The sequence below is a fragment of the Panulirus ornatus genome, chromosome 4 (genome assembly GCF_036320965.1).
Source record: "Panulirus ornatus isolate Po-2019 chromosome 4, ASM3632096v1, whole genome shotgun sequence".
Classification (NCBI taxonomy): domain Eukaryota; kingdom Metazoa; phylum Arthropoda; class Malacostraca; order Decapoda; family Palinuridae; genus Panulirus; species Panulirus ornatus.
In genome coordinates this window covers 81,857,723-81,884,765 of record NC_092227.1, presented here as the reverse complement: position 1 = coordinate 81,884,765, position 27,043 = coordinate 81,857,723, and the positions used below count along the sequence as shown (strand labels likewise).

Genomic DNA, 27,043 nt, shown 5'->3' with positions numbered 1-27,043 from the left:
GAGGAGAAGTGGGAGACCAAATTGGAGGTGGAAAGATGGAGTGAAAAAGATTTTCAGTGATCGGGGCCTGAACATGCAGGAGGGTGAAAGGCAGGCAAGGAATAGAGTGGATTGGATCGATGTGGTATACTGGGGTTGACGTGCTGTCAGTGGATTGAATCAGGGCATGTAAAGCGTCTGGGGTAAACCATGGAAAGTTGTGTGGGGCCTGGATGTGGAAAGGGAGCTGTGGTTTTGGGCATTATTGCATGACAGCTGGAGACTGAGTGTAGACGAATGGGGCCTTTGTTGTCTTTTCCTAGCGCTACCTCGCACACATGAGGGGGGGGGGATGGTATTCCATGTGTGGCGAGGTGGCGATGGGAATGAATAAAGGCAGACAGTGTGAATTGTGTGCATGGGTATATATGTATGTGTCTGTGTGTGTATATATATATGTGTACATTGAGATGTATAGGTATGTATATTTGCGTGTGTGGACGTGTATGTATATACATGTGTATGGGGGTGGGTTGGGCCATTTCTTTCGCCTGTTTCCTTGCGCTACCTCGCAAACGCGGGAGACAGCGACAAAGCAAAATAAAATAAATAAATAGATAAGCTCAAAAGTTGTCAAAATTGAATAAGGAAATATAGGAACTCGGGAATTATTGAAAAATAAACTCAGAAGCTGTCAAAATTGAAAGAAATAAAGGAGCTGAAGAATGAAGTTAAAAAAATCAGGAAAAGTTTCATTAGTTGAGAAAAGAAATCAGGGAATTCAAAAGTGCAATGAAAGGGCATGAACACAATGAAACCACTTGAAGGGGTTCAGAGTTTATGAAGCCAGATGTAAGAAGTTGATAGCAATGGAAAACAAAAAGGTCAGAGGGGTCTCTTCTGTATGTTCAAGACAGTTTCACAGAAGAAAATGCCCTTGATACAGAGTTTAGAAACTATTGGCAACAATGTGCAGAGAATGAGATTAGGAGAAATGCCTTATATATCATAACTGAAACAGATGTACACAAGGATTCAAGTGCAGCTACAGAGAGAATATTAAGGACAGATAGAGAGAGAGCAGTCAGCAAAATATATGGTCATATGGATGAAGCATCAACATATTTTCTTCATTATCAGAGACATACATGTGACATTTACTTATTGAATATTTATTTCTACTGTACGTTATTTATTTATATTTTATTAAACTTTGTCGCTGTCTCCCGCGTTTGCGAGGTAGCGCAAGGAAACAGACGAAAGAAATGGCCCAACCCACCCCCATACACATGTATATACACACGTCCACACACGCAAATATACATACCTACACAGCTTTCCATGGTTTACCCCAGACGCTTCACATGCCTTGATTCAATCCACTGACAGCACGTCAACCCCGGTATACCACATCGCTCCAATTCACTCTATTCCTTGCCCTCCTTTCACCCTCCTGCATGTTCAGGCCCCGATCACACAAAATCTTTTTCACTCCATCTTTCCACCTCCAATTTGGTCTCCCTCTTCTCCTCGTTCCCTCCACCTCCGACACATATATCCTCTTGGTCAATCTTTCCTCACTCATTCTCTCCATGTGCCCAAACCACTTCAAAACACCCTCTTCTGCTCTCTCAACCACGCTCTTTTTATTTCCACACATCTCTCTTACCCTTACGTTACTCACTCGATCAAACCACCTCACACCACACATTGTCCTCAAACATCTCATTTCCAGCACATCCATCCTCCTGCGCACAACTCTGTCCATAGCCCACGCCTCGCAACCATACAACATTGTTGGAACCACTATTCCTTCAAACATACCCATTTTTGCTTTCCGAGATAATGTTCTCGACTTCCACACATTCTTCAAGGCCCCCAGAATTTTCGCCCCCTCCCCCACCCTATGATCCACTTCCGCTTCCATGGTTCCATCCGCTGCCAGATCCACTCCCAGATATCTAAAACACTTCACTTCCTCCAGTTTTTCTCCATTCAAACTCACCTCCCAATTGACTTGACCCTCAACCCTACTGTACCTAATAACCTTGCTCTTATTCACATTTACTCTTAACTTTCTTCTTCCACACACTTTACCAAGCTCAGTCACCAGCTTCTGCAGTTTCTCACATGAATCAGCCACCAGCGCTGTATCATCAGCGAACAACAACTGACTCACTTCCCAAGCTCTCTCATCCCCAACAGACTTCATACTTGCCCCTCTTTCCAAAACTCTTGCATTTACCTCTCTAACAACCCCATCCATAAACAAATTAAACAACCATGGAGACATCACACACCCCTGCCGCAAACCTACATTCACTGAGAACCAATCACTTTCCTCTCTTCCTACACGTACACATGCCTTACATCCTCGATAAAAACTTTTCACTGCTTCTAACAACTTTCCTCCCACACCATATATTCTTAATACCTTCCACAGAGCATCTCTATCAACTCTATCATATGCCTTCTCCAGATCCATAAATGCTACATACAAATCCATTTGCTTTTCTAAGTATTTCTCACATACATTCTTCAAAGCAAACACCTGATCCACACATCCTCTACCACTTCTGAAACCATACTGTACGTATTAGATAGAATTCTTTCAGCATTGTTTCAAGGATGGTATCATGAAAAACTGAAGTTGAGTTTCATTTCATAATTGTGGTGACACAGGAGGAAATATTTCCTTTACATCATTATATATCTTTCAGTTACCACACTGACTTTGACATAAGATATTTTCATAATGACATCCTTGTGATGTTACTAAAGGGACCCTATTCTTTATATATAAAGTATATATAATACTCAGTATGTAGGTGTCATTTAGTTTCATGTCAATACCTGTAGAATAATGCTGAGATTTTAGCAAATTTTGATATAATTTCAAGCTTCATTTACATTGATTATTTCTTTCTGTCTGTTTTGTAATTTGATACCACATATATACCTGGGAACTTCAGTGAAAGGCGCAAATGGGGAGGTGATAACAAGTAGTGGTGATGTGAGAAGGAGATGGAGTGAGTATTTTGAAGGTTTGTTGAATGTGTTTGATGATAGAGTGGCAGATATAGGGTGTTTTGGTCGAGGTGGTGTGCAAAGTGAGAGGGTTAGGGAAAATGATTTGGTAAACAGAGAAGAGGTAGTGAAAGCTTTGCGGAAGATGAAAGCCGGCAAGGCAGCAGGTTTGGATGGTATTGCAGTGGAATTTATTAAAAAAGGGGGTGACTGTATTGTTGACTGGTTGGTAAGGTTATTTAATGTATGTATGACTCATGGTGAGGTGCCTGAGGATTGGCAGAATGCATGCATAGTGCCATTGTACAAAGGCAAAGGGGATAAGAGTGAGTGCTCAAATTACAGAGGTATAAGTTTGTTGAGTATTCCTGGTAAATTATATGGGAGGGTATTGATTGAGAGGGTGAAGGCATGTACAGAGCATCAGATTGGGGAAGAGCAGTGTGGTTTCAGAAGTGGTAGAGGATGTGTGGATCAGGTGTTTGCTTTGAAGAATGTATGTGAGAAATACTTAGAAAAGCAAATGGATTTGTATGTAGCATTTATGGATCTGGAGAAGGCATATGATAGAGTTGATAGAGATGCTCTGTGGAAGGTATTAAGAATATATGGTGTGGGAGGAAAGTTGTTAGAAGCAGTGAAAAGTTTTTATCGAGGATGTAAGGCATGTGTACTTGTAGGAAGAGAGGAAAGTGATTGGTTCTCAGTGAATGTAGGTTTGCGGCAGGGGTGTGTGATGTCTCCATGGTTGTTTAATTTGTTTATGGATGGGGTTGTTAGGGAGGTAAATGCAAGAGTTTTGGAAAGAGGGGCAAGTATGAAGTCTGTTGGGGATGAGAGAGCTTGGGAAGTGAGTCAGTTGTTGTTCGCTGATGATACAGCGCTGGTGGCTGATTCATGTGAGAAACTGCAGAAGCTGGTGACTGAGTTTGGTAAAGTGTGTGGAAGAAGAAAGTTAAGAGTAAATGTGAATAAGAGCAAGGTTATTAGGTACAGTAGGGTTGAGGGTCAAAGTCAATTGGGAGGTGAGTTTGAATGGAGAAAAACTGGAGGAAGTGAAGTGTTTTAGATATCTGGGAGTGGATCTGGCAGCGAATGGAACCATGGAAGCGGAAGTGGATCATAGGGTGGGGGAGGGGGCGAAAATTCTGGGGGCCTTGAAGAATGTGTGGAAGTCGAGAACATTATCTCGGAAAGCAAAAATGGGTATGTTTGAAGGATTAGTGGTTCCAACAATGTTGTATGGTTGTGAGGCGTGGGCTATGGATAGAGTTGTGCGCAGGAGGATGGATGTGCTGGAAATGAGATGTTTGAGGACAATGTGTGGTGTGAGGTGGTTTGATCGAGTGAGTAACGTAAGGGTAAGAGAGATGTGTGGAAATAAAAAGAGCGTGGTTGAGAGAGCAGAAGAGGGTGTTTTGAAGTGGTTTGGGCACATGGAGAGGATGAGTGAGGAAAGATTGACCAAGAGGATATATGTGTCGGAGGTGGAGGGAACAAGGAGAAGAGGGAGACCAAATTGGAGGTAGAAAGATGGAGTGAAAAAGATTTTGTGTGATCGGGGCCTGAACATGCAGGAGGGTGAAAGGAGGGCTAGGAATAGAGTGAATTGGAGCGATGTGGTATACCGGGGTTGACGTGCTGTCAGTGGATTGAATCAAGGCATGGAAAGCTGTGTAGGTATGTATATTTGCGTGTGTGGACGTATGTATATACATGTGTATGGGGGGGTTGGGCCATTTCTTTCGTCTGTTTCCTTGCGCTACCTCGCAAACGCGGGAGACAGCGACAAAGTATAATAAAAAAAAAAAAACATATATATTACTGAAAATCGAACTTTTTGGATTATGTTTTTGCATCTTCCTCAAAGGTAATATTGACGCCTTTTTGGATTTATGTTTTTGCATCTTCCTCAAAGGTAATATTGACGCTGAAGACAAACTGAAAATCACCAAGTGACCCACATGCGAGTATGCTGCTTTTCTGAATCTAGCATAAGCTCTGATTACATATGTAGAGAAAATTAAAAACTAGTTCAGTAATACTCAGTAAGTGCAGAAATATTACAAGAATTAATCAACCTTGTTTGTGTCAATGGGAAAAATGATAGTGATCTGGGTGAGAAATTCAAATCAGAAACAGATGCAATTAAACTCAAGTATGATCTGTGTAAAGGTCCCTCGTGTAAAGTTGTTTGCAGAATTAGAGAATACACTTTTTTTTTCTGTCAATAATTGAGAAGAGGAAGACTTTCGGAGATGTTAAGAATGCATTCCTATTTACTTTATATGAAATATAAAGTAGATTAGTTTGTAAAACTTTAGTAGGTTATCCTAGTTGAAGCTACTATATGCCTTATTGTGGTGTATATCACATGTGTATACCTATCATAATGTACTAGAGTCTCTGAATAATGTCAGTCGATCAATCAGTCGACAGGTTTGTAAAGGAGTGCTAGCTATAGAAGAGATGAAAATGGGTAGCAAGACATGGGTAATTATTTATGCTTACGCACCTGTCCATGAGAGGGAAGTGTTTGGGACCTGCTGAGTGAGCGTGTCAGCAGTTTCAATGCAAGAGACTAGGTGATGGTTAATTTAAATGCAAAGAAGAGTAATGTGGGAGTTGATGATATAATTGGAGGGTATGGGGTATTCAGTGTTATGAATGGAATTGGTGAACTGCTTGTGAAGGTGTGTGCAGAAAAAAGTACTGGTGATGTAGAATACCTGGTTTAAAAGAAGACATACACAAGTAAACATGTGTGCTTAAGAAAGAGAGTCAGTGAGCATTATTGGATCATTTACTATAGATAGGCATGCAAGTGAGAGACTTTTGGATGTGAATGTGCTTAGAGTGGTAGCTGCTGGGATGTCTGCATTACCTTTTGGAGGCAAGGGTGAAGATTTATAGAAGTTTTTGGAAAAGAGGAAACCTTATGGGTAAGAAGAGAGTGGTAAGAGTAAGTGAGCTTAGAAAAGAGACCTGTGTGAATAAATATAAGAATGGCAAAAAGTGTGAGTAAATGAAGCTAGGGAAGTGGAATAGAAGGTATATAAGGAATCAGTGCTGTCATGTGCAAAAGATGTGTGTGGCATGCACAAGATAGGAGGTAGGCAGATTAGAAAGGGTAGTCAGTGATGGTATGATGAAGTAAAGTTTATTAGGGATAAAAGTGAGTGTTCAAACCACAGAATTATAAGTTTGTTTAGTGTGCCAGGTAAGTTGTGTGGGAGAGTAGTGATTAAGAGGTTGAAGGCATGTACAAAGCATTAGACTGGAAAGGAACAGTGTTGTTTCAGAAGTGATAGAGGATGTGTTGATCAAGTGTTTGCATTAAAAGCTGTGTGTGAGAAATACTTAAAGAAACTGAAGGATTTGTTTGTGGCACTAAAGGGATGGAGAAAGCAGAAGACAGGGTTGATAAAGATGGCTTGTGGAAGGTCTTAAGGATATATGGTGTGGGAGGAAAACAGCTTAGAGAAGTGAAAAGTCTTATCAAGGGTGTTATGCATATGTATGAGTAGGAAGAGAGGACAGTAAAGGTTGGTTTGTAGAATTGTAGAAGTATCTGGAATTGTAGAAGTTGGCAATTGAGTTAGAAAAGTGTTTCAAAGGAGGAAGCTGAGATTGAATATGAATAAAAGCAAGGTTATTGGACTTAGCAAGGTAGAGGGACAGGTTAGATGGGGTTTGAGTTTGAATGGAGAGAACTTGGAAGGAGTGAAGTGCTTTAGATATCTTGGGGTGAACATGGCAGCAAACCATGGAAGTGGAAGTGTCATATGATAGATGGGGGGCAAATGAAAGGTCATTATGTGGAAGGGTGAAAATGGTTATATTTGAAGGTATATTAGTTCCAACAATGTTGTATGGATGTGAGGCATAGGCTATAGATAAGGGTGTGAGGAGGAGGATGGACATGTTGGAAATGAAATTTTGAAAACAAAATGTAGTGTGAGGTGGTTTGATCGAGTAAATGATAAAAAGGTAAGAGAGAGGTGCATTAATAAATGGTGTGTTTGAGAAAGCTGAAGAAAGTGTGATGAAATTCTTTAGACATACAAAAAGAATGAGTGAGGAGAGGGTGACAAAAAGGATATATGTGTCAGAAGGGGACCAGACTGGAGATGGAAGGATGAAGTGAAAAAGATTTTGAGTGATCATGGCCTGAACATGCAGAAGGGTGAAATACAGGAGTCAGTGTGCTGTCAGTGGACTGAACCACAGCATGTGAAGCATCTTGGGAAGACTATGGAAAGGGAGCTGTGATTTCAGCGTATTACTCATGATGACTAGAGAACTGATGAGATCAAATGCAGCCTTTCTTCATCTCTTCCTGGCAATACCTCACAAATGAGGGGAAATGATGATCAAGTTTTAAAAAGAATTAAGTTTGATGTTCACTGGTTTATTGTAAATGCTTTTATCTGAAATGCAACAGAGAAAAGATGCAATAAGAATGATAGCTAACCCACATGCTGAAATTGTCAGTTAATATGTTGAGCATTCCTCAAATGTTTTTTATACGCCAACCAAGGGGGACTCTGCTCCATTATGATAACCTTGCTTTAGATATAAGTGACTGATTTTTGTGTTGTTATTTTTCATAATTCACCTTGATAATTTGCAGTTAGAATCCATCAAGTGTTGCATTGATAGTGCTTCAGCTTTGACTTTCCTGGAGCTCTCCTGTGGTGGGTCACATCTTGGTCGAGTCTACATACGACTGATTGGTGACACATCGAGAGGGCGTCAGTTCCTGACATTGTGCATAGGAGAGGAGGGGCCATCCTTTCACAACACACACTTTCATCGTATTTGGTGGAGGGGTCTTCCAGGTGAACATGCATGGTTGGGTGATTATGATCAAGGTGATGGTAGTGGAGGTACACAAACTAAGAACTGTATTGGCAGTGGAATATCCATTGAAGCAGGTCGAAAGGTACCCATAACTGCAGGCTTAGTTGCAGGACGTTATGAAAAGAAAGATGTGAGTTCCATATTCCGTATTTTTACTAGGGATGCCAAGGATGTAGTGGAAGAAGCAGCTTTTGGGCAGGTTGAGTCTGGGCTTCAGTATCTTGAGATTGCCATAAAGCATAACGATATTCATGATGTGATTATATCTGATTGTGGTATTGTTATTGAATTTTAAAGGGTTTTATCAACCAGTTTGTTATAACAATGGTGACAGAGTATGGAATTTTGTGTAGAATCAACTGGGTGGACATGTTGGTGTGTATTAAGATCATGATATTTTTTGAAGGAAAGATACTGCACCTAGTATAAGAGCCAAATAATTTTAAACATTATTAGCAAAATACTAGTTTATTAAGTAACTTTTCGTTAATTGCCCATTTGCCTCTGTTTTTGTAGATTTGCTGTATCCAGTAAATGATATAATAAGCCAGTTAGCATGTCTCTTTATATGGGTGCCCTAGACACAACAATCCTGTTGCCCCACCTCTCATGTTATATTGCCACTTCTAGCTTATACCACATCTCTCTCTCATCTCATCAAAGAAACTACCTGTTTATAAATGCCAGGTTTACACAACTGATAATACATATCCAGTATATATTACTTAAGGCACAGTACTCTCCTTTGAACATCAACTAAAAAGGAAAACATTGTTAGGTACTTTCAGTGAAGTGTATAACATCAAGATACATTGCAGTGTGCAAAAGTGTTGAACAAGGTAAACAAATGCTATGGTAAACAGAATGTATAACCTTGAGAAAACAAATGTAGAATACATATTATACCCAGATTCTTAATGACTTCCAACTTAATACAGGAACACAGTAAAGTGCTCTCTAGGAGCATAGAAAAAGCATATGCTAAAATTTCACCCTATATCAATCTATGTCTCTGATGCCTGCTCCAGCTGAAACTCCCTCAAGACATGTTTTCCTCACTTTTGTTTCCCAAGCCTCCAGATACCTTTGATTTTATGTCTTTCAAAAACATCTTTCTGAGTTCTCCTCACTATATCCATTTTGAGCTTTGCAGCTTCTCCCTGACCAATGTAATGTCAGGGTAGATGGTGTTGCATCTTGGCTATCTCTTGAGTTGACTGATTTCTAAATGTTTTTGGCTCATTTGAGGAAGATGCAGTAGTTGACTGATCCATTTCCGAATGGTGTAGTAACTGTCAAAGTGTGATCTAGAGGCTCCACCTAACAGGTTGACTTGGAATATCCATGTTATTTTCATACCTAGACTGATGCTTGTTATTTGGCATCTGTTCTCTCGGTCTTCGTTTCATTCTTATATTTCTCCTGATAACAATTATTTGTGTGTAGATGCAGACAGACCTAGGTGCTTCCCCAAACTTTAAAACTCCCCCATCTGTCATCATTTTCAGGACCTATACTTTATCTCCTGCCTTTAGATGCTCAGATTTTACAAAACTGTGCCTCATTTTATATATGGAAATCATCTTCTCTCTATATTCCCTCTCCTTCTCTGACACTGTCATAGGATCTGGAATGCAGGGAATTAGTTCATCTGGATGGCATGGTATTCTTCTCATGTCTTGTCCCATACTCACTTGAGGTGGAGAAAATCCATTGTGTAAAGGTGTATTTATGTAGTTCATAAGCGCAAGAAACTCATCATCACATTCATTTGAAATTGATTCATTATTGACTTCATCTGTACTGCTCTGTTAGACTGGGGTTAGTTTGGAGAAATTCATTTGAGATGGAGAAAATCTCTTATGTAAAGGGGTGTTTTTGTAGTTCATAAGTTATCAAATTTTCCTGGGCAGCATCAAGTGTCTTGAACGAACATGAAAGCATTGAGTCCCATCCCTTTATTATTGTTCTCTCCAAGGGTTCTTTAAACGTTATTTACTTTACAGTTGCATTTCGTGCGAGACTGGTTGTATGCTTAGAAGAGTCATTATACATCCACAACATTTGAGACATGAAGGTCCTCCACACTATCCGAGACATTCCTCCTAATCCTACGGGTCTCTGTGCTCTTTCCATTAGTAATGACAACTGCTTCCTGGCCTATCCAGGATCAAACACAATAGGTCAAGTACAGATCTTCGATGCTCAAAATTTTCAAGCTAAAACAATGATACCAGCACATGACAGTCCATTAGCAGCCATTGCCTTTAATGCATCAGGTACAAAGATTGCCACAGCTTCTGAAAAGGGCACAGTGATACGAGTGTTCAATGTTGCAGATGGAGCCAGATTACATGAACTGAGGCGTGGAATGAAACGTTGTGCCACCATTTTCTCCCTAGCATTTTCTCCAGATTCCCTTTTTCTTATTGCTTCATCTAACACAGAGACAGTTCATGTTTTTAAGTTAGAAGAAATTAAAGACACGCAGCGTGTTGTAGTGGAGGAGCAGCAGGGATTGGTTAGCTGGATGAGTAGAGCAGTATCTGTCTCAGCTAGTTATTTACCTGCCCCAATTACTGACATGCTCAGTCAGGGTCGAGCATTTGCCACAATCACTCTCCCATTTCTGGGAGTTCGAAATGTCTATGCCATTGCGACGATTCAGAAGCAGCCTCGTATTGTTGTTGCATCAACGGATGGCTACTTGTACATATATAATCTCAATACTAATGAGGGAGGAGACTGCACACCCCTCAAACAACACAGGTTAGATGGCATTGAAGATGGTAGCACATCTAGTAGTGAGAGTGGAGCAGTACCAGGACCATACCCTGGGGCAGCGAAGAAAACGGAGCCGGAAGCAGACAAGATGAGTGAGATGGCTGCTGCTTGTGAATCGCCTCCAAAGAGTGTCCTTAAGTTTGATGATGACTCAGAATTTCCTCCAGTGTAAACAGTGCAGTTAGTAACTCTGTGACTTTCCCATAATTGAGAACATTTCTTCATGTAAGGTTTTGTGAGCTGAGAAGGCAGCTTATATTCAAATTATTGTTGCAAAACTATCTCAATAAATATCATCCAGATCTTTGTGATGAATGTTGAATATTGCAAATGTAATGAGAGATTTTAACTATGTATAATGTTTCTTGTACATTAGCATATTACTGGGAAGATGTGCTGAAGATGAAGCAAGATAAAGTTCAGTAATTTCAAAAGAATCAGTCTGTCCTTCTTGTCTTAGATTTTGATGCTTAACATTTGAAGTAAGGCATTTACATCATATGTTTTAATTTAATGAATGTATTTTCCTTATTTTCAGTAATTTAAGAATACTCTTATGGTACACATGAATTGATGTATATGACTCTGTATATATATATATATATGGGAGGTGAGTTTGAATGGAGAAAAACTGGAGGAAGTGAAGTGTTTTAGATATCTGGGAGTGGATCTGGCAGCGGATGGAACCATGGAAGCGGAAGTGGATCATAGGGTGGGGGAGGGGGCGAAAATTCTGGGAGCCTTGAAGAATGCGTGGAAGTCGAGAACATTATCTCGGAAAGCAAAAATGGGTATGTTTGAAGGAATAGTGGTTCCAACAATGTTGTATGGTTGCGAGGCGTGGGCTATGGATAGAGTTGTGCGCAGGAGGATGGATGTGCTGGAAATGAGATGTTTGAGGACAATGTGTGGTGTGAGGTGGTTTGATCGAGTAAGTAACGTAAGGGTAAGAGAGATGTGTGGAAATAAAAAGAGCGTGGTTGAGAGAGCAGAAGAGGGTGTTTTGAAATGGTTTGGGCACATGGAGAGAATGAGTGAGGAAAGATTGACCAAGAGGATATATGTGTCGGAGGTGGAGGGAACGAGGAGAAGAGGGAGACCAAATTGGAGGTGGAAAGATGGAGTGAAAAAGATTTTGTGTGATCGGGGCCTGAACATGCAGGAGGGTGAAAGGAGGGCAAGGAATAGAGTGAATTGGAGCGATGTGGTATACCGGGGTTGACGTGCTGTCAGTGGATTGATTCAAGGCATGTGAAGCGTCTGGGGTAAACCATGGAAAGCTGTGTAGGTATGTATATTTGCGTGTGTGGACGTATGTATATACATGTGTATGGGGGTGGGTTGGGCCATTTCTTTCGTCTGTTTCCTTGCGCTACCTCGCAAACGCGGGAGACAGCGACAAAGCAAAAAAAAAAAAATATATATATATATATTTTTTTTTTTTTTTCCAAAAGAAGGAACAGAGAAGAGGGCCAGGTGAGGATATTCCCTCAAAGACCCAGTCCTCTGTTCTTAACGCTACCTCGCTATCGCGGGAAATGGCAAATAGTATGAAAGAAAAGAAAAATATATATATATATATATATATATATATATATATATATATATATATATATATATATATATATATATATATATATAATGTATATATATATATATATATGATCAGACATCCCTCCAGTTGCTCCTCTCAGCACATTAACATCCAAAAGTCTCTCTTTCGCGCGCCTGTCAATTAACACGTAATCCAATAACGCTCTCTGGCCATCTCTCCTACTTACATAAGTATACTTATGTATATCTCGCTTTTTAAACCAGGTATTCCCAATCATCAGTCCTTTTTCAGCACATAAATCTACAAGCTCTTCACCATTTCCATTTACAACACTGAACACCCCATGTATACCAATTATTCCCTCAACTGCCACATTACTCACCTTTGCATTCAAATCACCCAACACTATAACCCGGTCTCGTGCATCAAAACCACTAACACACTCATTCAGCTGCTCCCAAAACACTTGCCTCTCATGATCTTTCTTCTCATGCCCAGGTGCATATGCACCAATAATCACCCAATAATCTTGTGGAGGCTAAGGTGAAGATTTGTATGGGTTTTCAGAAAAGAAGAGTGAATGTTGGGGTGAAGAGGGTGGTGAGAGTAAGTGAGCTTGGGAAGGAGACTTGTGTGAGGAAGTACCAGGAGAGACTGAGTACAGAATGGAAAAAGGTGAGAACAATGGAAGTAAGGGGAGTGGGGGAGGAATGGGATGTATTTAGGGAATCAGTGATGGACTGCGCAAAAGATGCTTGTGGCATGAGAAGAGTGGGAGGTGGGTTGATTAGCAAGGGTAGTGAGTGGTGGGATGAAGAAGTAAGAGTATTAGTGAAAGAGAAGAGAGAGGCATTTGGACGATTTTTGCAGGGAAAAAATGAAATTGAGTGGGAGACGTATAAAAGAAAGAGACAGGAGGTCAAGAGAAAGGTGCAAGAGGGGAAAAAAAGGGCAAATGAGAGTTGGGGTGAGAGAGTATCGTTAAATTTTAGGGAGAATAAAAAGATGTTCTGGAAGGAGGTAAATAAAGTGCGTAAGACAAGGGAGCAAATGGGAACTTCAGTGAAGGGCGCAAATGGGGAGGTGATAACAAGTAGTGTTGATGTGAGAAGGAGATGGAGTGAGTATTTTGAAGGTTTGTTGAATGTGTTTGATGATAGAGTGGCAGATATAGGGTGTTTTGGTCGAGGTGGTGTGCAAAGTGCGAGGGTTAGGGAAAATGAGTTGGTAAACAGAGAAGAGGTAGTAAAAGCTTTGCGGAAGATGAAAGCCGGCAAGGCAGCAGGTTTGGATGGTATTGCAGTGGAACTTATTAAAAAAGGGGGTGACTGTATTGTTGACTGGTTGGTAAGGTTATTTAATGTATGTATGACTCATGGTGAGGTGCCTGAGGATTGGCGGAATGCGTGCATAGTGCCATTGTACAAAGGCAAAGGGGATAAGAGTGAGTGCTCAAATTACAGAGGTATAAGTTTGTTGAGTATTCCTGGCAAATTATATGGGAGGGTATTGACTGAGAGGGTGAAGGCATGTACAGAGCATCAGATTGAGGAAGAGCAGTGTGGTTTCAGAAGTGGTAGAGGATGTGTGGATCAGGTGTTTGCTTTGAAGAATGTATGTGAGAAATACTTAGAAAAGCAAATAGATTTGTATGTAGCATTTATGGATCTGGAGAAGGCATATGATAGAGTTGATAGAGATGCTCTGTGGAAGGTATTAAGAATATATGGTGTGGGAGGCAAGTTGTTAGAAGCAGTTAAAAGTTTTTATCGAGGATGTAATGCATGTGTACGTGTAGGAAGAGAGGAAAGTGATTGGTTCTCAGTGAATGTAGGTTTGCGGCAGGGATGTGTGATGTCTCCACGGTTGTTTAATTTGTTTATGGATGGGGTTGTTAGGGAGGTGAATGCAAGAGTTTTGGAAAGAGGGGCAAGTATGAAGTCTGTTGTGAATGAGAGAGCTTGGGAAGTGAGTTGTTCGCTGATGATAAAGTGCTGGTGGCTGATTCATGTGAGAAACTGCAGAAGCTGGTGACTGAGTTTAGTAAAGTGTGTGAAAGAAGAAAGTTAAGAGTAAATGTGAATAAGACCAAGGTTATTAGGTACAGTGGGGTTGAGGGTCAAGTCAATTGGGAGGTAAGTTTGAATGGAGAAAAACTGGAGGAAGTGAAGTGTTTTAGATATCTGGGAGTGGATCTGGCAGCGGATGATACCATGGAAGCGGAAGTGAATCATAGGGTGGGGGAAGGGGCGAAAATCCTGGGAGCCTTGAAGAATGTGTGGAAGTCGAGAACATTATCTCGGAAAGCAAAAATGGGTATGTTTGGAGGAATAGTGGTTCCAACAATGTTGTATGGTTGCGAGGCGTGGGCTATGGATAGAGTTGTGCGCAGGAGGGTGGTTGTGCTGGAAATGAGATGTTTGAGGACAATGTGTGGTGTGAGGTGGTTTGATCGAGTAAGTAATATAAGGGTAAGAGAGATGTGTGGAAATAAAAAGAGCGTGGTTGAGAGAGCAGAAGAGGGTGTTTTGAAATGGTTTGGGCACATGGAGAGAATGAGTGAGGAAAAATTGACCAAGAGGATATATGTGTCGGAGTTGGAGGGAACGAGAAGTGGGAGACCAATTTGGAGGTGGAAAGATGGAGTGAAAAAGATTTTGAGTGATCGGGGCCTGAACATGCAGGAGGGTGAAAGGCGGGCAAGGAATAGAGTGAATTGGATCGATGTGGTATACCGGGGTAGACGTGCTGTCAGTGGATTGAATCAGGGCATGTGAAGCGTCTGGGGTAAACCATGGAAAGTAGTGTGGGGCCTGGATGTGGAAAGGGAGCTGTGGTTTCGGGCATTATTGCATGACAGCTAGAGACTGAGTGTGAGCGAATGGGGCCTTTGTTGTCCTTTCCTAGCGCTACCTCGCACACATGAGGGGGGAGGGGGGTGGTATTCCATGTGTGGCGAGGTGGCGATGGAAATGAATAAATAAAGGCAGACAGTGTGAATTGTGTGCATGGGTATATATGTATTTGTCTGTGTGTGTATATATATGTGTACATTGAGATGTATAGGTATGTATTTTTGCGTGTGTGGACGTGTATGTATATACATGTTTATGGGGGTGGGTTGGGCCATTTCTTTCGTCTGTTTCCTTGCGCTACCTCGCAAACGCGGGAGACAGCGACAAAGCAAAATATATAAAATAAATAAATAAATAGTTGCATTTCCTCATATGTATACCAAACCTACTGCCCATGGCCTTATTGGGAAATCCATGCTATTCATTGGTTTGACTAGTCTTACAGTACTTAGAACTGTCCTCAATCCATTACCATTTTCTCTTGTTCCGTGAGAAACCTGGCCACCAGACAGATCTTGCAGCATTGTTTTTGGTTTTGAGACCCCTTTGTGGCCTTTACAGAGGTAGTGAAGGGTACTGGATGTGAGCTCACTGCTTCTGGAATTACCAATTGACTTCCTATTAGAAGCAGTTTCTTATGCCCGGCCAAACTGCCTTTCTTAAACCAGTGTTTATGGATAGAGTCAGTTGGTTTATGCTTCTATTATGTAAAACATTACCAATTTTTATATCTTTTTGTAGCTCCTGATGTATCTAAGCCAGACAAAAGTCTGATGCAGGTGAAGTAACATGAACTGCATTGACATATATTACCATCAACATGGAGATCGCAAGAGTCATCTTTCAGTATTTGAAGGATTTCTTGATAGAGCATCAGTAGTGTGTATATAGTCTGTTGTGGATGAGAGGGCTTGGGAAGTGAGTCAGTTGTTCTCTGATGATAAATCGCTGGTGGCTGATTCGGATGAGAACCTGCAGAAGTTGGTGACTGAATTTGGTAAAGAATGTGAAAGAAAAAAGCTGAGAGTAAATGTGAATAAGAGCAAGATTATAAGGTTCAGGGACAAGTTGATTGGGAGGTAAGTTTGCATGGAGAAAAACTGGAGGAAGTGAAGTGTTTTAGGTATTTGGGAGTGGATTTAGCAGCAGATGGAACCATGGAAGTGGAATTGAATCACAGGGTGGGGAGGGGGCCAAGGTACTGGGAGCGTTGAAAAATGTGTGGAAGGCAAGAACGTTGTCTCGGAGAGCAAAAATTGGTATGTTTGAAGGAATAGTGGTTCCAACAATGTTATATGGATGCGAGGCATGGGCTGTAGATAGGGTTGTGCGGAGGAGGGTGGATATGTTGGAAATGAAATGTTTGAGGACAATATGTGGTGTGTGGTGGTTTGATCAAGTAAGTAATGAAAGGGTAAGGGAGATAAGTGGTAGTAAAAAGAGTGTTGTTGAGAGAGCAGGAGGGTGTATTGAAATGGTTTGGTCACATGGAGAGAATGAGTGAGGAAAGATTGAAAGAGGATTCATGTGTCAGAGGTGGAGGGAATGAGGAGAAGTGGAAGACCAAATTAGAGGTGGAAGGATGGAGTGAAAAATATTTTGAGCGATTGGGGCCTGAATATACAGGAGGGTGAAAGGCGTGCAAGGAATAAAGTGAATTGGAATGATGTGGTATACCGGGGTGGACGTGATGTCAATGGATTGGACCAGGGGTGTGAAGCGTTTTGGGTAAACCATGTAAAGTTTTGTGGGGCCTGGATATGGAAAGGGAGCTGTGGTTTCAGTGCATTACACATGACAGCTAGAGACTGAGTGTGAACGAATGTCACCTTTGTTGTCTTTTCCTGGAGCTTCCTCGCACACATGTCGGGGAGGGTGTGCCGTTTCATGTGTGGTGGGTTAGCGAAGGGAAATGGATGGGGCCAGCAAGTATGAGTGTGCATATGTTGCCTTCAACAACAATAATACTAGAAAGAATATCTTAATTAGGAACTCACCAGAAAATTCTCTTGGATGCATCTATAAAGTGCCACGTAGAAATTGTGATAAGATTTATGTTGGGCAGACTGGTAAGGATCTTTCCGTTAGACTAAAGCAACATAGATATAAGAACAGGACAAGAATCAAATGCCTTATCTAATCATGTTAAAAACTATGATCATTGTGTTGACTGGAGTAATGCCATCTCGGTTATGAACTCTAACTCCAGGTCACGAGAAATATCATTGAATATTCTATTATTGAATACACAAAGAATTATAACCTTAATATTAGTGAAGGTCTATACAAATTAGATTTATTGTTGATAAGATGTCTAAATAATTCACCTTGTCCACATAATAAGTTTATGAAATGCTCAATGTCTGTCTTGGACAATCACTTGCTTACCAAATATCATCCTGGCTATGTCTCTTTCTTGTATATCAAGTGACTATTATATTTCTTTCTTGTATCTACCCTGATGATGTGATTATTACATGAAAGTGCACTTGGGAACTTATCATGTTCCATTTTCCTCTTGGACTCATAGGAATATATATATAATTTATTTATATTTATCATACTTTGTTGCTGTCTCCTGCGTTAGTGAGGTATTGCAAGAAACAGATGAAAGAATGGTCCAACCCACCCACATACACATGTATATACATACACGTCCACACACGCACATATACATACCTATACATCTCAACGTATACATATATATACACACACAGGTATATACATATATACACACGTACATAATTTATACTGTCTGCCCTTATTCATTCCCATCACCACCCTGTCACACATGAAATGACAACCCCCTGCATGTGCACGAGGAAAAGACTAGAAGGGCCACATTCATTCACACTCAGTCTCTAGCTGTCATGTATAATGCACCGAAACCACAGCGTCCTTTCCGCATCCAGGCCCCACAGAACTTTCCATGGTTTACACCAGATGCTTCACATGCCCTGGTTCAATCCAGTGACAGCACATTGTCCCCGGTATACCACATCATTCCAATTCACTCTATTCCTTGCACGCCTTTCACCCTCCTGCATGTTCTGGCCTCGATCATTCAAAATCTTTTTCACTCCATCTTTCCACCTCCAATTTGGTCTCCCACTTCTTGTTCCCTCCACCTCTGACACATATATCCTCTTTGTCAATCTATCCTCGCTCATTCTCTCCATATGACCAAACCATTTCAAAACACCCTCTTCTGCTCTCTCAACCACACTCTTCCCATTACCACCGATCTCTCTTACCCTTTCATTACTTACTTAATCAAACCAACTCACACCACATATTGTCCTCAAACAACTCATTTCCAACACATCCACCCTCCTCCGCACAACTCTATCTGTCGCCCACGCCTCGCAACCATATAACATTGTTGGAACCACTATTCCTTCAAACATACCCATTTTTGCTTTCCGAGATAATGTTCTCGCCTTCCACACATTTTTCAACACTTCCAGAACTTTCACCCCCTCCCTACCCTATGACTCACTTCTGCTTCCATGGTTACATCCACTGCCAAATCCACTCCCAGATTTCTAAAACACTTCACTTCCTCCAGTTTTTCTCTATTCAAACTTACCTCCCAACTGACTTGTCCCTCAACCCTACTGTACCTAATAACTTTGCTCTTATTCGCACTCTTTACCAAATACCAAAATCAGTCACCAGTTTCTGCAGTTTCCCACCGAATCAGCCACCAGCGATGTATCATCAGCGAACAACAACTGACTCACTTCCCAATCTCTCTCATCCACAACAGACTGCATACTTGCCCCTCTCTCCAAAACTCTTGCGTTCATATCCCTAACAACCCCATCCATAAACAAATTAAACAACCATGGAGACATCGCACACCCCTGCCGCAAACCGACATTCACTGAGAACCAATCACTTTCCTCTCTTCCTACTCGTACACATGCCTTACATCCTCGATAAAAACTTTTCACTGCTTCTAACAACTTGCCTCCCTCACCATATATTCTTAATACCTTCAACAGAGCATCTCTATCAACTATCATATTCCTTCTCCAGATCCATAAATGCTACATACAAATCCATTTGCTTTTCTAAGTATTTCTTACATACATTCTTCAAAGCAAACACCTGATCCACACATCCTCTACCACTTCTGAAACCACACTGCTCTTCCTCAATCTGATGCTCTGTACATGCCTTCACCCTCTCACTCAATACTCTCCCATATTATTTGCCAGGAATACTCATCAGACTTATACCTCTGTAATTTGAGCACTCACCTTTATCCCCTTTGCCTTTGTACAATGGCACTATGCAAGCATTCTGCCAATCCTCAGGCACCATGAGTCATACATACATCAAATAACCTTACCAACCAGTCAACAATACAGTCACCCCCTTTTTCAATGAATTTCACTGCAATACCATCCAAACCCACTTCCTTGCCGGCTTTCATCTTCCGCAAAGCTTTTACTACCTCTTCTCTGTTTACCAAATCATTCTCCTTAACCCTCTCACTTTGCACACCACCTCGACCAAAACACCTTATATCTGCTACTCTATCATCAAACACATTCAACAAACCTTCAAAATACTCATTCCATCTCCTTCTCACATCACCACTACTTGTTACCACCTCCCCATTAGCCCCCTTCACTGAAGTTCCCATTTGTTCCCTTGTCTTACACGCTTTATTTAACTCCCTCCAAAACATCTTTTTATTCTCCCTAAAATTTAACGATACACTCTCACCCCAACTCTCATTTGCCCTCTTTTTCACTTCTTGCACCTTTCTCTTGACCCTGCCTCTATTTTTTATACATCTCCCACACATTTGCATTATTTCCCTGCGAAAATCATCCAAATGCCTCTCTCTTCTCTTTCACTAATAATCTTACTTCTTCATCCCACCACTCACTACTCTTTCTAATTTGCCCACCTCCCACGCTTCTCATGCCACAAGCATCTTTTGCGCAAGCCATCACAACTTCCCTATATATGTATATATTATTTATTTGCTTTGTCGCTATCTCCCGCGCCTGCGAGGTAGCGCAAGGAAACAGACGAAAGAAATGGCCCAACCCACCCCCACACACATGCACACACATACACGTCCACACACGCAAACATACACACCCACACATCCCAACGTACATACATATATACACACACAGGCACACACATATACACACATGCAAACAATTCACCACTGTCTGCCCCTACTCACCCCCATCGCCACCCCGCCACACACGGAATAACATCCCCCTCCCCCCTCATGTGCGAGAGGCAGCGCCAGGAAAAAAAAAACAAAGGCCCCATTCGCTCACACTCAGTCTCCAGCTGTCATGCAATAATGCCCGAAATCACAGCTCCCTTTCCACATCCAGGCCCCACAGAACTTTCCATGGTTTACCCCAGACGCTTCACATACCCTGATTCAATCCATTGACAGCACGTCTACTCCGGTATACCACATCGATCCAATTCACTCTGTTCCTTGCCCGCCTTTCACCCTCCTGCATGTTCAGGCCCCGATCACTCAAAATCTTTTTCACTCCATCTTTCCACCTCCAAATTGGTCTCCCACTTCTCCTCGTTCCCTCCACCTCTGACACATATATCCTCTTTGTCAATCTTTCCTCACTCATTCTCTCCATGTGCCCCCATTTCAAAACACCCTCTTCTGCTCTCTCAACCACGCTCTTTTTATTTCCACACATCTCTCTTACCCTTACATTACTTACTTGATCCAACCACCTCACACCACATATTGTCCTCAAACATCTAATTTCCAACACATCCACCCTCCTGCGCACAACTCTATCCATAGCCCACGCCTCGCAACCATACAACATTGTTGGAACCACTATTCCTTCAAACATAACCATTTTTGCTTTCGGAGATAATGTTCTCGACTTCCACACATTCTTCAAGGCTCCCAGGATTTTCGCCCCCTCCCCCACCCTATGATTTACTTCCGCTTCCATGGTTCCATCCACTGCCAGATCCACTCCCAGATATCTAAAACACTTTACTTCCTCCAGTTTTTCTCCATTCGAACTTACCTCCCAATTGACTTGACCCTCAACCCTACTGTACCTAATAACCTTGCTCTTATTCACATTTACTCTTAACTTTCTTCTTTCACACACTCTACTAAACTCAGTCACCAGCTTCTGCAGTTTCTCGCATGAATCAGCCACCAGCACTTTATCATCACTGAACAACAACTGACTCACTTCCCAAGCTCTCTCATCCCAACAGACTTCATACTTGCCCCTCTTTCCAAAACTCTTGCATTCACCTCCCTAACAACCCCATCCATAAACAAATTAAACAACCATGGAGACATCACACACCCCTGCCGCAAACCTACATTCACTGAGAACCAATCACTTTCCTCTCTTCCTACACGTACACATGCCTTACATCCTCGATAAAAACTTTTCACTGCTTCTAACAACTTGTTATATATATATATATATATATATATATATATATATATATATATATATATATATATATATATATATATATATTCTTTTTTCTTTCAAACTATTCGCCATTTCCCGCGTTAGCGAGGTAGCGTTAAGAACAGAGGACTGGGCCTTTGAGGGAATATCCTCACCTGGCCCCCTTCTCTGTTCCTTCTTTTGGAAAATTAAAAAAAAAAAAAATGAGAGGGGAGGATTTCCAGCCCCCCGCTCCCTCCCCTTTTAGTCGCCTTCTACGACACGCAGGGAATACGTGGGAAGTATTCTTTCTCCCCTATCCCCAGGGATATATATATATATATATATATATATATATATATATATATATATATATATATATATATATATATATATATATATATATATATAAAACAAATTATAAAGGGTAGTGAGTCGTAGGATGAAGTAAGATTGTTAGTGAAAGAGAAGAGAGAGGCATTTTGACGATTTTTGCAGGGAAACAGTGCAAATGACTGGTAGATATATAAAAGAAAGAGGCAAGAGGTCAATAGAAAGGTGCAAGAGGCGAAAAAGAGGGCAAGTGAGAGTTTGGGTGAGAGAGTATCATTAAATTTTAGTGAGCATAAAAAGATGTTTTGGAAGGAGGGAAATAAAATGCATAGGACAAGAGAACAAATGAGAACACCGGTGAAAAGGGCAAATGGGGAGGTAATATCGAGTAGTGATGAAGTGAGGGAGATGGAGAGAGTATTTTGAAGGCTTGTTGAATGTTTTTGATGATAATTGTGGCAGATATAGGGTGTTTTGGTCAAGGTGGTGTACGAAGTGAGAGGGTCAGGGAGAATGATTTACTAAATAGAGAAGAGGCAGTGAAAGCTTTGCTGAAGATGAAAGCCTGCAAGGCGGCGGGTTTGGATGATATTACTGTGGAATTTATTAAAAAAGGGGGTGACAGAGTTGTTGATTGGTTGATGAGGATATTCAATATTTGTATGGTTCATGGTGAAGTGCCTGAGGATTCGCGGAATGTATGCATAGTGCCACTGTACTAAGGCAAAGGGGATAAAGATGAGTGTTCAAATTACACAGGTATAAGTTTGTTGAGTATTTCTGGGAAATTATATGGGAAGGCATTGATTGAGAGGGGTAAAGGCATTTACAGTGTATCAGATTGGGGAAGAGCAGTGTGGTTTCATAAGTGGTAGAGGAGGTTTGGATCAGGTGTTTGTTTTGAAGAATGTTTGTGAGAAATACTTAGAAAAATAGATGGATTTGTATGTAGCATTTATGGTTCTGGAGAAGGCATATGATAGAGTTGATAGAGATGCTCTGTTGAAGGTATTAAGAGTATATGGTGTGGGAGGTAAGTTGGTAGAAGCAGTGAAAAGTTTTCATCGAGAATGTAAGGCATTTGTACGTGTAGGAAGAGAGGAAAGTGATTGGTTCCCAGTGAATGTCGGTTTGCGGGAGAGGTGCATAATCTCTCCAACCGAAGTTGTTTAATTTGTTTATGGATGGGATTGTTAGGGAGGTGAATGCAAGAGTTTTGGAGAGAGGGGCAAATATGCAATCTGTTGTGGATGAAAGGACTTGGGAAGTGAGTCAGTTGTTGTTCGCTGATGATACAACGTGAATAAGAGCAAGGTTATTAGGTTCAGTAGTGTTGAGAGACAAGTAAATTGGAAGGTATGTTTGAATGGAGAGAAACTGGAGGAAGTGAAGTGTTTTAGATATCTGGGAGTGGGTTTGGCAGCGGATGGAACTATGAAAGTGGAAGTGAGTCACAGGGTGAGGGAGGGGGCGAAGGTTCTGGGAGTGTTGAAGAATGTGTGGAAGGCGAGAACGTTATCTCGGAGAGCAAAAATGGGTATGCTTGAAGGAATAGTGGTTCCAACAATGTTATATGGTTGTGAGGCATGGGCTATAGATAGGGTTGTGCAGAGGAGGATGGATGTGTTGGAAATGAGATGTTTGAGGACAATATGTGGTGTGAGGCGGTTTGATCGAGTAAGCAATGAAAGGGTAAGAGAGATGTGTGGTAATAAAAAGAGTGTGGTTGAGAGAGCAGAAGAGGTTGTATTGAAATGGTTTGGTCACATGGAGAGAATGAGTGAGGAAAGATTAAGAGGTTATATGTGTCAGGTGGAGGTAAGGAGGAAAAGTGGGTGACCAAATTGGAGGTAGAAGGATGGAGTGAAAAAGGTTTTGAGCGATTGGAGTCTGAACATACAGGAGGGTGAAAGGCGTGCAAGTAATAGAGTGAATTGGAAGGGTATGGTATACCGGGGTCGACGTGCTGTCAGTGGATTGAACCAGTGCATGTGAAGCGTCTGGGGTAAACCAGAAAAAGTTTTGTGGGGCCTGGATGTGGAAAGAGAGCTGTGTTTTCGGCGCATTACACAAGACAGCTAGAGACTGAGTGTGATCGAATGTGGCCTTTGTTGTCTTTCCTTAGGGCTACCTCGCGCTCACGCGGTGGGAGGGGGGTGCCATGTCATGTGTGGCGGGAATGGATGAAGTCAGCATATATATATATATATTTTTTTTTTTTTTTTTTTTTTTTATACTTTGTCGCTGTCTCCCGCGTTTGCGAGGTAGCGCAAGGAAACAGACGAAAGAAATGGCCCAACCCCCCCCCCCCCCATACACATGTACATACACACGTCCACACACGCAAATATACACACCTACACAGCTTTCCATGGTTTACCCCAGACGCTTCACATGCCTTGCTTCAATCCACTGACAGCACGTCAACCCCTGTATACCACATGACTCCAATTCACTCTATTTCTTGCCCTCCTTTCACCCTCCTGCATGTTCAGGCCCCGATCACACAAAATCTTTTTCACTCCATCTTTCCACCTCCAATTTGGTCTCCCTCTTCTCCTCGTTCCCTCCACCTCCGACACATATATCCTCTTGGTCAATCTCTCCTCACTCATTCTCTCCATGTGCCCAAACCATTTCAAAACACCCTCTTCTGCTCTCTCAACCACGCTCTTTTTATTTCCACACCTCTCTCTTACCCTTACGTTACTTACTCGATCAAACCACCTCACACCACACATTGTCCTCAAACATCTCATTTCCAGCACATCCATCCTCCTGCGCACATCTCTATCCATAGCCCACGCCTCGCAACCATACAACATTGTTGGAACCACTATTCCCTCAAACATACCCATTTTTGCTTTCCGAGATAATGTTCTCGACTTCCACACATTTTTCAAGGCTCCCAAAATTTTCGCCCCCTCCCCCACCCTATGATCCACTTCCGCTTCCATGGTTCCATCCGCTGACAGATCCACTCCCAGATATCTAAAACACTTCACTTCCTCCAGTTTTTCTCCATTCAAACTCACCTCCCAATTGACTTGACCCTCACCCCTACTGTACCTAATAACCTTGCTCTTATTCACATTTACTCTCAACTTTCTTCTTCCACACACTTTACCAAACTCAGTCACCAGCTTCTGCAGTTTCTCACATGAATCAGCCACCAGCGCTGTATCATCAGCGAACAACAACTGACTCACTTCCCAAGCTCTCTCATCCCCAACAGACTTCATACTTGCCCCTCTTTCCAGGACTCTTGCATTTACCTCCCTTACAACCCCATCCATAAACAAATTAAACAACCATGGAGACATCACACACCCCTGCCGCAAACCTACATTCACTGAGAACCAATCACTTTCCTCTCTTCCTACACGTACACATGCCTTACATCCTCGATAAAAACTTTTCACTGCTTCTAACAACTTTCCTCCCACACCATATATTCTTAATACCTTCCACAGAGCATCTCTATCAACTCTATCATATGCCTTCTCCAGATCCATAAATGCTACATACAAATCCATTTGCTTTTCTAAGTATTTCTCACATACATTCTTCAAAGCAAACACCTGATCCACACATCCTCTACCACTTCTGAAACCGCACTGCTCTTCCCCAATCTGATGCTCTGTACATGCCTTCACCCTCTCAATCAATACCCTCCCATATAATTTACCAGGAATACTCAACAAACTTATACCTCTGTAATTTGAGCACTCACTCTTATCCCCTTTGCCTTTGTACAATGGCACTATGCACGCATTCCGCCAATCCTCAGGCACCTCACCATGAGTCATACATACATTAAATAACCTTACCAACCAGTCAACAATACAGTCACCCCCTTTCTTAATAAATTCCACTGCAATGCCATCCAAACCTGCTGCCTTGCCGGCTTTCATCTTCCGCAAAGCTTTTACTACCTCTTCTCTGTTTACCAAATCATTTTCCCTAACCCTCTCACTTTGCACACCACCTCGACCAAAACACTCTATATCTGCCACTCTGTCATCAGACACATTCAACAAACCTTCAAAATACTCATTCCATCTCCTTCTCACATCACCGCTACTTGTTATCACCTCCCCATTTACGCCCTTCACTGAAGTTCCCATTTGCTCCCCTGTCTTACGCACCCTATTTACCTCCCTCCAGAACATCCCCCTATTCTCCCCAAAATTTAATGATACTCTCTCACCCCAACTCTCATACTATGTGATAGATATATATTCATACTATTCGCCATTTCCCGCGATAGCGAGGTAGCGTTAAGAACAGAGGACTGGGTCTTTGAGGGAATATCCTCACCTGCCCCTCTTCTCTGTTGCTTCTTTTGGAAAATTAAAAAAAAAAAACGAGAGGGGAGGATTTCCAGCCCCCCGCTCCCTTCCCTTTTAGTCGCCTTCTACGACACGCAGGGAATACGTGGGAAGTATTCTTTCTCCCCCATCCCCAGGGAATATATATATATATATATATATATATATATATATATATATATATATATATATATATATATATATATATATATATATATATATATATCGCTGGTTCTAATATGTATTTCACTTATCTGTTAGCTATGATACAAGACAGCAATTGTGGGAAAAAACGTTTGTATCAAAAGATTATTATATAACTGGAGGCATGAGGCACATTTCTTCTATACTTTGGGTGGAAGATGTTGAAGCTGTAATGGTGTTGGTCATACAATTGTAAATTTTGATCCTGTCTTTCAAAGATGATAATATCCAAGATGTTTTGAGTGATCAGGGCCTGAACATGCAGGAAGGTACGAAACGTGCACCAGATAGAGAGAAGTGGAGGGATGTGATATAGAGGGCGACGTGCTGTGAATGATATACTCTGATAATCTGACCTTACACCCAGAGAATAACGTCTACGCATACGTACTACAGGTCATGTGATAGATATGATAAACATTTAGTTGTAAAATACATTAAAAAATAAAATCCTCGAAGACTCATTTCATATAATTCCTCATTAGAAAAAGTATTAATTGAGTAATAAGAATTAAACACCGAATTAAATTATACTATTTTATTGTCTAATTCTACAAGTGACATTTTTTTCTGGAGCAAAATTTGAAATTAAGTCATTCTTTACTCAGCATATTTAGTTCATACAGTTCCCAGTTTCATGACGTTGCTATCGTCGTCAACTGTCATGGACAATGA

At 41.4% G+C, this 27,043-nt stretch overlaps 1 protein-coding gene and 1 pseudogene across 5 annotated transcripts in view; both read left to right on the top strand.

The window, feature by feature from the left end:
• Positions 1–8,419, top strand: part of LOC139745916 (uncharacterized) — a 46,410-nt gene extending 37,991 nt beyond the window's left edge. For all 5 annotated transcript variants that reach the window (XM_071656625.1, XM_071656617.1, XM_071656609.1 and 2 more), the window contains exon 5: positions 7,640–8,419. In XM_071656625.1, coding sequence (XP_071512726.1) covers positions 7,640–8,164 — 525 coding nt within the window. In that variant the 3' untranslated portion in view covers positions 8,165–8,419. The remainder of the gene's footprint in view (positions 1–7,639) is intronic.
• A 150-nt stretch (positions 8,420–8,569) lies between these two features.
• On the top strand, positions 8,570–11,090 carry LOC139745939 (WD repeat domain phosphoinositide-interacting protein 2 pseudogene; annotated as a pseudogene).
• Positions 11,091–27,043: the final 15,953 nt, after the last annotated feature.